General features: G+C 35.0%; 1 protein-coding gene across 4 annotated transcripts in view; it reads right to left on the minus strand.

Annotated features, from left to right (window-relative positions):
• TTC17 (tetratricopeptide repeat domain 17) overlaps positions 1-16,066 on the minus strand; it is a 125,899-nt gene that overhangs the window by 74,305 nt on the left and 35,528 nt on the right. For all 4 annotated transcript variants that reach the window (XM_012790672.3, XM_076002019.1, XM_012790645.3 and 1 more), the window contains exons 9-15: positions 14,507-14,667; positions 12,004-12,116; positions 9,428-9,574; positions 7,693-7,808; positions 7,371-7,536; positions 6,132-6,209; positions 5,774-5,998 (exon numbers count right to left, since the gene is read on the minus strand). In XM_012790672.3, coding sequence (XP_012646126.1) covers positions 5,774-5,998; positions 6,132-6,209; positions 7,371-7,536; positions 7,693-7,808; positions 9,428-9,574; positions 12,004-12,116; positions 14,507-14,667 — 1,006 coding nt within the window. The remainder of the gene's footprint in view (positions 1-5,773; positions 5,999-6,131; positions 6,210-7,370; positions 7,537-7,692; positions 7,809-9,427; positions 9,575-12,003; positions 12,117-14,506; positions 14,668-16,066) is intronic.

The raw sequence follows: 16,066 nt of genomic DNA on the forward strand, positions 1-16,066 counted from the left end.
AGTTCCCTTGGGCAATCCAAACCCAACTCCAGTAACCACTGTTATGATACTGTGACTCCCATTACCATAGATTAGCTTTGCCTGTTCTTGAACTTGATAAAAATGGAATCAAACAACCTGTTCTCTTACATGCACATATAATATGTATTCTTTTGTAGCTTTTTATTCAATCTAATATTTGCCCATGTTTTTGTGTATATAAGGTCATTCTTTTTTTCTAAATTGATGTATAATGTTTTATCATATGAATATACCAGAGCTTGTTCATACAATCTCCTACTGATTGGTATTTGCGCTGTTTCCACTTTCTGGCTACTATGAATAAAGCTACCATGAATACTCCCATAAACATCTTTTGATAGACATATTGTACTCATTTTACTTGGGTATATACTTAGTGTGGGTTGGAAGGCAGACATATAGTTTTAGTAGATATAACCAAATAGTTTTCCAAAAGGAATGCATAAATTTACACTCTTACCAGCAAGTATGAAAATTCACTGACTTCCTGTTGTCAGTCTTTTAAATTTTAGCTATTTTAGTAGGTTGAGTGGCATTTCATTGTGGTTTTAATTTGCATTTTCCTTGTGGGCAATAATGTTGAGTGTTTTTTTGTGTGCCTATTGGCCAACTGAATATCCTAACTTCTGAAGTGCCTGTTCTTTTTCTCCATTAAAAGAAATTAGGATGTCTTTGTTATTGATTTGAAGGAGTTCTCTCTATATAGCCCTTTGTTGGAAATGTTTATTAAAAATATCTTCTCCCAGTCTGTGGTTTACCTTTTTACTCTCTTAGTGGTATCTTTTGACAAACAGAAATTCTTAATTTTAATGAAGTTCAGTTTATCATTTTTTTCTTTTATAGTTAATGCTTTTGAAATCTTTGTCTACTGCAAGGTCATGAAGACTTTCTCTTATGATTTCATCAAGAAGCTTTATTGTTCTCTCTCTCACATTTTGGTAAATGATCCACTTCAAATTAATTCTGTGTACAGCATGAGGCAGGAATCAAAGTTCTTATCTTTTTTCATAGGGATATCTAATTATTCCAGCACTCTTATTGAAAAACCAAAAAGTCTTTCCCCTAAATGAACTACAGGTGCATCTGTCATAAATCAGTGACCATATATGTGATGGTCTATTTCTAAAGTCTCTACTGTGTTCCACTGACATGGTTGAGTATCTCTGTACCAATACCATAATGATTTAATTATGGTAAGTCTTGAAATCTAGTAATATAAGCTTTCCAACTCTGTTCCTCCCCCCAATCCCACCAAATTTGGCTACTCTGGATCCATTTCTATATAGATTTTAGAATTAACTATCAGTATAAACACACACACATATATAATTGCTAGGTGTCTGACTGGGATTGAATTGGATGTATAAAACAATTTGCAGTGAATTTACACATAGATAATATTGGAGCTCTTACTTTGTGAACATGATATATATTTTAATTTCAGGTTAAGAATTTCTTATCTGAAATGCTTAGAACCAGAAATGTTTTGAATTTCATTTATTTTTTTTTTGGATTTTGCAATATTTGCATTATATACTAACTGCCTGAACATTCCAAATCCAAAATCCAACATCTGAAGTGCCCCAATACTCATTTTCTTTGAGCATCATGTTATCATGTTTCTGCTGTCATGTTTCTGCTGTCGGTTCAGCAGAAATGTCTCACTGTAACCATGCCAAGGTGTATAAAATACTCTACATTAAGGAGGTCTAATTTAAGCAGCTCTCAGATTACATTTAAAGTTTTATTTTATGGTTCACACCCAGACACAAAATTAAATCCCATATATAGATTTCAAAAGTGTCTTTATATTTTGCATAAGGAAACAAAGTGTCGCAATTATCCCTATGAACAGAATGATGATTGTACAAATATTTTTCATTGAGACAAACTGGTTAGCATTTTGGAAAAAAAGATGAATTTTAATTAATTCATCCAGAAAATAAGTGCTGAATGTTATGTTCTGGGCACTGTTTTAGACACTAAGAATACAGCAGAAAACAAGAAAGATAATTTCAGGCCTATAATCCTAGCATTCTGGGAGGCCGAGGCAGGCGGATCATTTGAGCTCAGGAGTTCGAGACCAGCCTGAGCAAGAGCGAGACCCCATCACTACTAAAAAAACAGAAAGAAATTAGCTGGACAACTAAAATATATATATATATATATTTCTATAAAGAATATATAAATATATATATATTTACACACACACACACACACACACACACACACACACACACACACACTTAGCTGGGCATGGTGGTGTATGCCTGTAGTCCCAGCTACTCGGGAGGCTTGCTGTGAGCTAGGCTGATGTCATGGCACTTTAGCCTGGGCAACAGAGTGAGATTTTATCTCAAAAAAAAAAAGATAATCTCTATCTTCATGAATCTTAAAGTCTAGTGTGGGATGTGAGTAAAATGTAATGGAGAAAAAATGTAGAAGGAAGAGATGTAAGTAGTACTAGAATGGTGTGTGTGTGTGATTTTAAATAGAGTAGAACAAGAAAGACTTACTGAGAAGTTAGCAAGACTTTAAGGAGGTGAAAGAGAAAGCAACAAGGAATCTTGGTGGAGTGAAGAACTCCATGCAGAGAGAACACAAAGTGCAAAGGCCCTGGGTGCCTAATATGTTCAAAAAATTGCAAGGAGGCAAGTGAGGCCATAGTAAAATGAGCAAAGGAATTATCTTATAAAGTCAGAAAAGTAAAAGGTCATATATGACCTTCTACACCGCTACACATTCTTATGTTCTACTCTGAGTTCTATGGAGAGCCACTGAAGAGATTTGAATAGACAAATAACATCTGACTTTTTATAAGGATTTTATTGCTTGCTATATAAGAATAGACTGTAGGAGGACAAGACTGAAGCAGAGATATCAGTGTAGAGGTTACCGAAATAATCTAGACAAAAATAATGGTAGTTTGGGTCAGACAGCAATGGAGATGATGATAAATAGTGAAATCCCTGATATATGTTTAAATTAAAACAGAATCAGCAAGGTTAGCTAATAGATTGATTTGTCCTGAGAGAAGGAGAGGGGTATGAAGGATGGCTTTAAGTTTTTGCCCTGAGCTAGTGGAAAGATAGATAGCTTTACTGTTTCCTGAAATGGGGGGAGACTGGGAAGAACAAATTTGGAAGTGTTAAGGAACTTGGTTTTTGCCTTTAGTTTTAGAATACCCTTTATACATCGAAGAGGAGATGTCAAGTAAGCTGTTGGATAAAGAAGTTTGGAGTTCAAAGCAAAGGTGATGACAGGTAACTCAATAGGAAGAGGATAGTCTTCAAGATATGGTGCTGGAACAACTGCATATCTATGTAGATATAAATTTTGATCCCTACCTCATACCACAAAGAAAGTTTCACTTGAAATGGATCATAGACCTAAATGTAAAACCTAAATCTAGAAAAGATCTCAGAGATAACTTAGAAAAAGATCTTATATATTTGAAAAGTAACTATTTAAAGGTCAACTCATAGAAAAAACAAAACAGAATTAATTTTTTTCAAACCTCTGTGAAGAAACTTTAAATCTAGTAATAGAAATCAAAATCAAAAAGATTGACAAATGGCAATATTTAATGCTAAGATAAAAAAGGAAAGAGAAATATTTTTAACACATGACAGATGTAGTTAGACTTTATTGTACAAAGAGTTTGTACAAAATTAAAAAACTAAATTCTAACAAAATGAGCAATACAAACTTTTACTTTAAAAATATACTTAAAAGACAAAAATATCCATTTTACAACAGAGAAGTAACATTTTTAAACAAGCAAACTTGCCTCTCTAAATTCAGAGGCAGTGTAACATGGCTAAAGAATGTGAGCTCTGTGGACAATCTCCCTGAGTTTAAAAACAAGCTCTATGAGTTGGTTAATCCATTAATTTCTCGGTACATTTTAACTCCTTGAGTTTCCTCATCTATCAAACGGAAATTCTATCTCACAGGGTTGGTGTTAGGACTAAATGAGTTACAGTTACAGGAGTAACATGTAAAATGCTTGGTATGGTGCCTGGCTCTAACAACCAATCAAGAAAAGTTAGTGGTTATTTCAAATGTCCAATCTAGTGAAGATACAGGTGAAATAAATATTTTGAGACCTCATTCATATATTGGTCCAAACCTTTTGATGGATTGTTTGGCATTTTGTATCAGAGTCATCAAAATATTCATTCTCTTACTGATTTAGTAATTCCACTGCTAACAATCTCTCCTAAGAAAATTATCTGGAATATAGAAAACACTTCATGCAGAAAAACATTACTGATAATAGCTATATAGCATCAACAACAATAGAAGAGTAGGCTGTGACATGCCAATTCATTGAACCTTTATATAACCATCTAAATTGATGGCTTTAAAAAAACTATGTAGTAATACAATTTTTTAAATAAGCTTCAAAGATTAGCTGTAGAGTTGCAATATTATAAAATATTTGCATACAAGACAGTTTCTAAGGAAGTATTTCCAAATGCTGACAGTTGGGGAGGGGGTGCTGGTTAAAGTATATTTTTGGGTTTCCCACCCTGACCTATTAATTTATCTTTTTATTCTCATTGCAGTACTATAGTATTTTAGTATAATTTTAAAATATGGAAATGCAACTAATCTCTAAGGAAGCTCTTTTTTCTTCAGAAGAATGCTAACTAACTGCCTTGGCTGGAAGCAGTGGCAAGTGAACCCTAAGTATCAAGGGAATACAGCTGTATTGAGCCTTCCATTTGGATAGCCACGTTATCATATTCTGTACGTGTACAGAATGAAAAAAATATATATATATCTCATATGTGTTTCTACTGTACCAGCACCTGGTACATAGTAAGCATTAGATAAATATTTGATGTACTTCTATGGCAATGTGACCTGCAACATAGTGTAAAGATTGTAAATTTGTTCTTAAAATCCAGTTGTGAATCTATATATTTCAAAGGAAAGTCTTTCTATATATTTCAAAGGAAAGTCTTAATAGGCAATATTTTCTTCTTATATTTAAAAATCGGTTTTGGGATACCTTAAAAACCTAAAGCATTCATGAACACCTCCTCTAAAGGTTTCTTTGGATATAAAACATATAGACATTAGATATAAAATCAATTTAATTATATATTTATTATAACTGTATTCCATCAAACCTAACCTATAATATGACAACAATTATAACATATATCTGATTTCAGAGATGTTAAAATATAAAAAGAAAAGTATCTTTGAGACCATGAAGGGAAAGAGATACCACTTAGTATCATAGATTAGATAACAGTAAATAACTATAAAGCAATGAGGTAACTCTATGGGCTGCATGTGGGAGGTTCATTTCCATCTACCTATCTATTCTTATCCAAATCACCTCTAAATTGTGCTCTGACTTGGATAGTATATCTATAAAGTTATAAAACAGTATGATATTAAGCAGTGTGCATGCTGTGATGAGCAGAATAAAATAAGAACCATATGTTTCAGACTGAAATAAAAGTGAAGTATATTTTTATAGCTATGTCATTTTTATTTAAACATAATTTTCTTTAAAAATTTAACTGTGTAATTATAAATTTTACTCATTTAAAATAAAAAATGAACACAACCAAATAAAATCTTTCTATGCCCTCTTTTGAAATATGCAAATTATACTCTGAAAAAGAAAACATGACATTTTTTATGTTCTTCATAGAAAAATACAAATTGTACTCTGAATTTGAGTTACCCTACCTAGTACAGGGAGCTACAAAAAAACATAAAACCTTACCTCAGAGCTATTGATGGCCAAAGCTTGAAGTAGCAGCTTAGTTGCATCAAGATGAAGGCCATAGTGAATCAAAAGGTTGGCTAAATTGACAAGAGGGACATCCTGGTACTGAAGTGGAGCTAAATTCAAAGCCCTCTGAAGACAGGCAATAGCAAAAGTGCTATTTCCTACTGCTCTCCAGTAGAGACCAGCTTCATTGAGTATGAGCCAGACGGGAGCATTTGGCTGAAAAACCCCAAAATACTTTAGTTAGTATAAGAATACTGTATTTGTTCCAAATAGGATTTTTAAAAAATACATTTTAACTTTTAATTATATCTATGAAGCTTTTAATCAGATGCCAAAGTAAACAACTTACCTTGTTAATAGCATGAAATAAGAAAGATCCAATTTCTTCTTCTGGGATTGTATAGTTATTAATACGGGAAAGCAAAATCTGAAACATCAAAAGGAAGAATGACTCAATTGAAAATAACAGAAAAGACATTTGAAAAGAATTTTTATAGATGACAGTCTTTTCTTGAGCTCCTCAGGAAAAGCTAATTTGAACAGATATTTATAATCATATATATAACATAAAGTCTTTGTCATAACAACAGGTGTTGACCTGCTCAAACGTATGTACTAGTTTCCTTTAACTACAAAAGTTAAAGACATATACACACAAATATACATATTAAAGTATCTACCATACATCATTAAAGTCAACCTAAGTGTCCAGAATCTAAGAAGAAATTATTCAAAAGACAATGGCATGCAATATCTGATGAAATAACATCTGCTATCTTCCTTAGCTGGAAAACACCACATCCCCAACTAACCTATTTAATGTTCTTGCAGCATTTATATAATTGTGAGCAACTCTAAGGCAAGGATTTATTTCTCTTTGTATTCCTAGCACCCAGAACAATGTCTGGCACATAATGTTTTTTCCCTCAGTAAATGTTTAAATATAAGTATTAATAGCAACTGCCTATAGTTTTAAAATTAAGTTTTACAAAAAGGTGGTTGTGATGGTCTATCATCTCCATAAAAAGGTAATATTTTTCATTTGTATCTATGAAATGGCATCTAATATAATAACGGCATAAAATATGCTAGGATAATTGAACAAAACTGTAATAAAACATTCCTAGTTATAGATAACTGATAGTTACACAGAAAAACAGAACTTCTAATGTTTGCGAAGTGGTTATCAAATTAATACAAATTCCTAAGGACCTTTATAAGGCCTGGGAAAGAGAACCTTCAAGTTTTCAATTTATACAACTTTCCGGAGGACTGGAGGATGTAAAGTTAAACTGAAATGATCAGAATGCCTCCATTAGACCAATCCCATTTGGGAAACAAAGTTCTGTATTATTCATCTTTGTAGCCCTTGTACAGGAATAGTGCTTCAGTAGTCTTATGTACAGCAGCCCTGAGGAATACTCCCCTGGCACTCCTTTAATCATTTCACCAATTCTTTAACTCTATCCTTCAGTTATATACATTTAAAACTCAATAACTGCCTTTTATCAAATTTTTGTTCCATCTAAGAGGCTTCTGAAGTCACCCAGAATGGACAGCAATAAACACCAGCCTAAGTGAGTCTTACTTTTCGTGCATAGTCATCTGGTATTTTGGCTTTCAGATCCATGCGGACCTCTAATTCTTTGACTAAGTAGGACAGAGTGTGGCTTTTTCTGAAGTCAGTTATGGAACAGTCAGGGGTTTGGGCCTCTTCTTCTGAAGAATAATCATCACTGTTGAGTTCGTGGATCCTGGCACAAGAAAAAGGAACAAGATTCATATTTTCAAAGTTTGGGTGATTTTGAGATAAAGACTTAACCTTTCAAATCCAAGGCTGGTGCTCTCAAAGAACCGCCAGGTGACAATCATGCAGAATCGGGTGCTTTGCCAAATCCATCAGCACTTGCCTGAGTCCTTTGTTTTCCGGAGGTAGAAAATATGTTGGCAATTCCCCGCCAACAGGGACTCTAGGGTAGCTTTCTGTACAATCTGCTCTTTTAGGCCACAAAATATGCTGTTTGTCCTAATAAAGAAACAAAGATTCTGATAAATTCCTTTGGATTTAATATTTCAATATGCTAAATAAACTTTTAAAAAAGAATATACCAGGATAACTGAACAAAACTGTAGTATTTTAAGATAAATGTAGACACTGTGGTAGAGTCTATAATATTTCTTCTACTGCAGATTATTGGTATAAATCAGCAATTCTCCCTGCTTTACCACAGACTAGTTCAGGGTTGGGTGGCCTATACCAGTTGAGCCAATGAGACACAAGGAGAGGCTTGCTTTGGGTTTTTGGGAAAGAAAAGCAAAGTCTTAGTCTCCTATGCTACGTATGAAAAAAAAGCATGTTGTTCCAGTTGCTGCTGACTGTCATCTCATGACCATGAGGAAAACAAGCTTTCAGATGAAACCTATACTGTGGATGGTAGAGTCAAGGAAAAAAAAAAAAAAACAGAAAGAAATGGGTAACTGATCACATCACTGGGCCACTGAATCAACCAAACCAAAAGTTTAATCCTATCTCTGGACTTCCTGTAATAACAGCCAAATTTTCTTTCTGTTTCAGTCAATCTGAAATGGATTTTATTACTTGTTATTTGAAAGCACAAATAAGTTTATAAAACTGGCATTGAAAACTATCTTTCTATGAACAAAACCTTTTCTTTGTCAGGATCAAAGTTTAACAATTGTTTTATGATTAGTAAAATGTTTATTTTTTTCTAAACATGAATAACATGTACCAAAGGCCTACTAGACTTATATCCTGAAGCTATCAAACTTTGGAGAATGTATATTACATATCATTAAATCTAAGTGACTATATTAATTCTGTGAAACACTCAATTAAATTTTGAAAATTGGGGCCAGGAGCAGTGGCCTATAGTCCAAGCTCCTTGGGACGCTGAGACAGAAGGATTGCTTGAGCTCAGGAGTTCGAGGTTGCAATGAGCTATAATGAGGCTGCTCCAGGCCACTATAAAATGGGTTATGATATAGCAAGACCCTGTCTCAAAAAAAAAAAAAACCCCAAAAATTCTGAAAATGTAATGATGAATAAAAAAATACATGGTTTCTGTCTTTATACCATGGTATCCCCATCAGCTAACACACGATTATTTCTTCGTCTAAAAATGCATATTTTTTAACTTGTTTATTGTCAATACCTCTCACTATAGTATAAGCTCAGGAGACCTATAATATTGCTAGCATCAGCCTAGCACACTGTTGGGAGCTCAATAAAAGAATGCTGAAATCTACCCATCCGTGAAAAAAAAATAAATAAAAGTAAAAAAGATGAAAAAAAAAAAAGAATGCTGATTAAGTAAGTGAAGCATATAGAAGCCTACCCTTGGGTCAAGTTTAGAAACTTGTTAAGGTTGGTAATTATACTCAGAGCATAAATCTTTGAACTGAAATCAGGGTATCTATCAGCCCCACTATAATGGAAAGAAGAACTCAAGGTATAGCCTGTGTTTTACTCATCCGCTATCTAGCAGAATGCCTTCCATCTAACGTAAGTTTAATAAATGTTTGCTGAACAGTGACAGAGCCATATTAATCGGTGAGTTGAGGGCCACTGTTTTAAGAGATCATGTCCTTTTAAGAAAACTCCTTCATCATCCTCTATTAACTTACCCTGTATGCATCAGAGTCCCTGCCCCAGATCCAGAGAATAGAATGGGCTACAGGAGAAGACTTGACTGAATCACTGATATCACTCTGATTTGACTGAACATCAAAGTTCACCGATATCATACTGGATGTTGATGAATCCTCACCAAACTAGAAAATGAAAAGAAAAGTTCAATCAAATTGGAAATGGAAAAGGAGTTGTGACTAAAATTTAACTCAAACCAAAAAAGCTAGTGAATACTCAAAACTATTAGGAAATCAGCAAATAGGTCAGCAATTAAGCAATCAGATCTTTTAATTTTAAGAACTATGCCCCAACAGTATTCTCTCATGGATAATGAATAGCTACGATTAACTTTGCCACTGGAGTATGAGAAAAACAGCATGAATTGTTTTCCTGTCCCTTTGCTTCCTTTTTATGATTTAGTCTCTTTTAGATTTAATGATTAGCTAATAAAGAGATTTGGTTCATTATTCCTTTCCTCTTCCTAGACTAAAATGACTATCACTCTATAAAATTAGTGTGCTGTGGGTAGAAGCAAGGAAACTTAAGAAAGGGTTTTCAAGAGTTTAATATATATTGGGCTAGGCACGGTGGATCACGCCTATAATCCTAGCACTCTGGGAGGCCAAAGCAGGTGGATCAAGGTCAGGAGTTCAAAACCAGCCTGAGCAAGAGTGAGATCCCGTCTCTACTAAAAAACAGAAAGAAATTAACTGGCCAACTAAAAATATATATAGAAAAAATTAGCCGGGCATGGTGGCACATGCCTGTAGTCCCAGCTACTCGGGAGGCTGAGGCAGAAGGATTGCTTGAGCCCAGGAGTTGGAGGCTGCTGTGAGCTAGGGTGACACTACGGCACTCTAGCCCAGGCAACAGAGTAAGACTCTGTCTCAAAAAAAAAGAGTTTAATATAACTATCACTTAGAGATTATAGACTATTGTGCAATCAATGCCAAATAAAAGCTTAAGACGTGAAAGGGAAAACCAGGAGATGAAAAAACACAAACAGCCTTCCTCCAAAACAAGTAGAACAATATTTGATATACTCACAAGATACCATAGTTCTTGTGTATTTCTGAAACCTTGTTAGATAAGGAGATGGGACGAGGTAGGAAAGACATAAGAAAAAGGAATGAACATGATGAATTTGAATAAGAATGGATTCTTTGACTATATGGTGGTAATATAATTTATGAATATATTATAGACTATTAAAAGACACACTGATACATGGCAGTCCTCCAAATGGTCTGTCTTGAGACTGTTAAGAAGTCCAAAAGTTAATTGGGTTGCAATCTATTTTATTTCTAAACATTCCCTTTTTTCCCCTTTAAGACGCTTGGTTTTAAGACAGGGAGCAACAATCCCAGAGGGTGTGAATCAGGTCTTCCTTTATTCCTTCTTTTGAAAGCCAAATATCCCATATAGGAGCTGGTTTACAAAATTCATAAGAAGCTTTTTGTCCTTTTCCCCTTTTAAATGGCCCCTTAATTTTTGAATCTTACTCTTTTCTCAACGTAGTCTGGGTTTTTCCTGATTAAAGAGCTCTAATTTTTTGTGGTTTATCCTCCTAGAGATGCTCTCTTCATCTCTTCATTATCTTAACAGCTCATTTCTGAAAATTTCTGTATCTATGATTAGGTATATGATGGGTTTCCTCTATGATAGGATAAACACTGCTTTATTTCTAATACAGGTTGAGTATCCCTTATCTGAAATGCATGGGACCAGAAGAATTTCAGATTGGGGATATTTTTTTGCATTTTGGAGCATTTTATCATACTTACTGAATATCCCAAATCTGAAAATCTGAAATCCAAAATGCTCCCATGAGCATTTCGTTTGAGAGTCAAGTCAGTGCTCAAAAAGTTTCAAATTTTGTGGCCTATTTTTTACACTTAGAATTCTGGTTGTGCTTATTGTCTATATCACCTACTGAGCATCAGTTACATATACCTGGTATCATTATATTTATGTATTATCTCTTCCCAACTAGATGACCAGGATGGCATGTATATGTGGTATGTACATGTGTATTCACATGTATGTGCATGTGTTTTTGTGTTTGTATATATGGAGACAGAAAGAAAATGAAAGAAAGCATGTACCTAGCAATAGTGCTTAATTAACATTCTCTGTTGATAATGAGCATTTTGTTGGTGTTTTGGGTTAAGGCAACATAACTGGACTGATGACTTCAGGAAAGAGATGGCATGATTGCTCTCTCTCAAATTTTAAAGACGTCTTACTCTAATGGTTAAGAGGGGAGATGAAAGTTCTGAGTTAAGTAGTAATAATAGTCCAATTCTAACTTCCATGGTAAAGGAGATAAAAAGCAAATGTATGTGCATATATACATACAGATGGTACTGGGAAACAGAATGCATCTATGGAGTTACTAAGTACTCCCTACAAAATCTGACTTCATAAATATAACAGATACTCAAAATCTTAAAGTTCTAAATGATACAAATTTTAGGGATCAAATATATAAGGAATCAAGGAGATAAAGACATGGGTATTACTTTCAGATATACAAAAGGGTATAAGAACTAGAAGAGACCAAGAAAGAGACCTGAACATAGTCGACATTTTCAAAGATATCTCCACGATGATAGCGCACAGGCTGGTCCCACTGGCAATGTAAACTATGCTGCTGGTTGACCAGACAGCATATCTGATGATTTCCTGGAATAAGAAAGGAAATTACACAAATGATGAGAAAGGTCAGCAATGCCAATGTGATTTTATTAGTCTTTTAGTTTCAACTCTGTATTCCTCAGAACCTAGCAGAGCACATATATAGGGAGTACTTAGAGCAACACTCATCAATGGTTAAATTAAATAATTCTAAAGTCTCAATTTCTCCACCTATAAAACAAAGGGGCACCACTAGATGATCACTGAGGTATTTCCTGGCAATTACATTCTGTAATTATAAAATGTATTGATTATATTGTTTAAGAGACTTTGGCCATCTCTCTGGACAGAATTTGCTTTACATACTTTTTTTTTGTTTCAAATTTATATTAATATAAGAGATCTGGATGCATTTTACTACGAACTGAGTAATCCCAAGGACTAAACATACTCATTACACTTAAAATAGCAAAGAAAACTTGTTAGGTGGATTGTAAAATGAATTATAAATAGTCATAGCTAAGGTTCAAAGGTTAAAAGTCTTTCTAGACCAGTATATTTACCAAGGGAGAAGAGTGTAATTTAAGGGATTCTATTACTTTATTTGCTGGTGTTGTCAGATCTGCTCCGGTGGAGTTTAACCAGAAACAAAACATTCTGGATATAACCAAATCATTGATCTCCTGACAGCCTAAGTTTCCTAGACCAATGGTTCTATTTTGGGGGTCACAGATTCTAAGATTTTTTTTTTTTGAGACAGAGTCTCACTTTGTTGCTCAGGCTAGAATGAGTGCCATGGTGTCAGCCTAGCTCATAGCAACCTCATTCTCCTGGGCTCAAGTGATCCTACTGCCTCAACCTCCAAGTAGCTGGGACTACAGGCATGCGCCACCATGCCCGGCTAATTTTTGTATATATATTTTTAGTTGGTCAATTAGTTTCTTTCTATTTTTAGTAGAGACAGGGTCTCGCTCAGGCTGGTTTCGAACTTCTGACCTTGAGTGATCCACCTGCCTCGGCCTCCCAGAGTGCTAGGATTACAGGTATGAGCCACCGCGCCCTGCCTATTCTAAGATATTTTAATAAGAGCTATATACTCACTTCCCAGGGAAAAAAAAAAAAAAAGACCAACCGTGTATATACACAATTTACACATAATTTGAGAGAGGATTTCAGAACTCCCTGAAATTAATCCTTTCACCCAGGTTAAGAATTCCTTCTGAGACAAAAGGAACCTAGTCTAAAATCTTCTGAAATTGTGTTTGTTTTTAAGGGAGCAAGAAAAAAAGAATATTTAGCCTTATTGCCAGTGTTAACCAAAGTGTTTGCATGCACTGTTTATAGGTTGTGTATGGCTTGTGTTTACTTGGTGTAAATTCTTGTTATCCAGTGTAGTTTTTAGACCAGCAGCAACAAGCATCACCTGGGAGCTTGTTAGGAAATCAGATTCTCAGGCCCCACCTCATATGCATTCAATCAGAATCTGCATATTAACAAGATCTCTAGGAGATTGATATGCATACTAAAGTTGGAAAAAAGACAATGTAAGGTACAAAGGGCAAACAACTGTTAAGACTCCTAGGATCTAAAAGACTTAAAAATGTATAAAACCTCTAAAAATTTTTTTCTATCTCTCTTTTGACTTTCTACATCCTTGGGCTCCACTGCTGAGTTAGTGTATGTATTAGTCAGTCCAAGTTGCCATAACAAGATACTCCAGATTAAATAGCTTAAACAACAGAATTCATTTTCTCATAGTTCTAGAGTCTAGAAGTCCCAGATCAAGGTGCCAGGAGATTTGGTTTCTGGTGAGGGCCCTCTTCATGGCTTGCAGACAACCACCTTCTAGCTGTGTCCTCACATGGCCTTTCCTCTGTATGTTGCAAGAAGGGGGGGGAGAGAGAGAGAGAACGCTGGTGTCTCTTCCTCTTCTTCTTCATTTTTTGATAGGGTCTTGCTCTGTCACACAGAGTGCAGTGCAATGGCCTGATCATAGCTCATTGTAGCATCAAACTCCTGGACTCAAGTGATCCTCCTGCCTCAGCCTCCTAAATAGTGAGGACTACAGGTGTGTGTCACCACACCCAGCTTTTTTTTTTTTTTTGTGGTAGAGACTAGGTCTCGCTGAGTTGCCCTGGCTAGTCATGAACTCTCAGATCTTAAGGAAGCCTCCCTCCTCAGCCTCCTAAAGAGCTGGGATTACGATACAAGCCACTGTGCATAGCCTTATTTCAAAATGTAAATTAAAAAGAGCAAAGGGGACCAAACCAGCTCCCCAGGACTCCTGATACACCGTCTGTGACGAATCTTGATTTTAAGACCCAGGAAAGTCATAAACACAACTTTACATTGCTTTAAGGCTACACGAAAGTTGAAAGCAGCACATGTTAGAAGTGAATCTCCTAACCTGCCTTTAATTACTTAGAGTCACTACTTACCTAATTGTGCCTCTTTTGCCATCTGAGTCTCATGTATGATATTTCTTAAGATTTGTTCCTCCTGAATCAGTTTATGTTTTTCTAGGATCTCCTGCTGTCTCAGGTAGTGGTCATGCTGCTTTTGATACTCTTTTAACTCATTCAGTGTTCGCTGGAGAGATCTTAACATTTTTTAATACCAGGAAAAAGAGCTTTAAAATCATGAATTTTTAAAACCCACTTACATGCACAGATTTTTCTGGTTCTTATCAATAATTACTGGGTTTTTCCCCTTCTATTTAACACACAACCTCATATCACCAGTTCACAAATAACAGGGCTATATACTCTGCTTTTATTAAAACTTAAGAGCAAAAGGATAAATGTGAAAGTCTTCCCTTAAATGACATCAAATAGTGTGTTGCACTTTTTAGATACCATAAAAACACATCAAAATATACTATAAAATTTACATATTTAACAACTCTATTTCTCTCCATAAAATTTGCATTAGTGCTGCTGACATTCAAAGCCTTTCTAGAATTCTTGCCTCCTTTTTCCTTTGATTTTGCCTAAAGATAAGGTTAAGAGTTAGGGTCATAGTGCCTTGCTTTCACACTCTAGCTTGTTGGTTACAGCCTTTGGGAAAAACCACAGAAACTCTTCTTAGAAAGGAATATTCTCTACTACCTGATTTCAATAAATCAGCTGCCTGATTACATTTAGTTACAAAAATCTTATTACCTATTACACTAATATATGGAGATTTTAGGAGCTACCCAGATTGTGTAACAGAGAGCCAGTTTGATTGTTAAGAGCTTAATATTGGAAGAAGCTCAACCAGGGCAAATTCTAATACCGCATAACAGAAGCCAGTTATAAATAAGAAGCTGTCATCCTTTTTTTCCCACTACATAAGCAAGTACAAACGTTTAATGAGTTCTGTTGAATTCTCTAAGAACCAAAGGAACTCAAAATATTAAGGCTAATTCTGAGATATGAACAATTTATTTCACATAGTGAAGTTTCTTAACTAGCCCTATTATTTATGGAATCAAACATATATTTTACTAAGTATGCTGCAAGAGCCAAGTACAACAGACTTCCATTACTGTACACACAAATTTGATTAAAACATGGGCCACATAACTAATACAATGATAGCCCACCTTCAGGAGCCCAAAGCGAGAAAGATCAAATACTGCATGTATACGTGATTTTACTGAAACTTAGTGTATTCTATAGAAATAAAAATGTAATCAACAGAATTAGTGAGTATCCCACAGCCTCTTCACCACCATCTGACTTCATGAAAATAATCAATAGTCAAAACTGTAAAGATTTATTTATTTATTTTTTTTTGAGACAGAGTCTTGCTTTGTTGCCCAGGCTAGAGTGAGTGCCGTGGCGTCAGCCTTGCTCACAGCAACCTCAAACTCTTGGGCTCAAGCAATCCTTCTGCCTCAGCCTCTCAAGTAGCTGGGACTACAAGCATGCCCCACCATGCCCAGCTAATTTTTTCTATACATATTAGTTGGCCAATTAATTTCTATTTATAGTAGAGATGGGGTCTCGCTCTTG

This window comes from Microcebus murinus, chromosome 4 (assembly GCF_040939455.1).
Source record: "Microcebus murinus isolate Inina chromosome 4, M.murinus_Inina_mat1.0, whole genome shotgun sequence".
NCBI classification, from domain to species: domain Eukaryota; kingdom Metazoa; phylum Chordata; class Mammalia; order Primates; family Cheirogaleidae; genus Microcebus; species Microcebus murinus.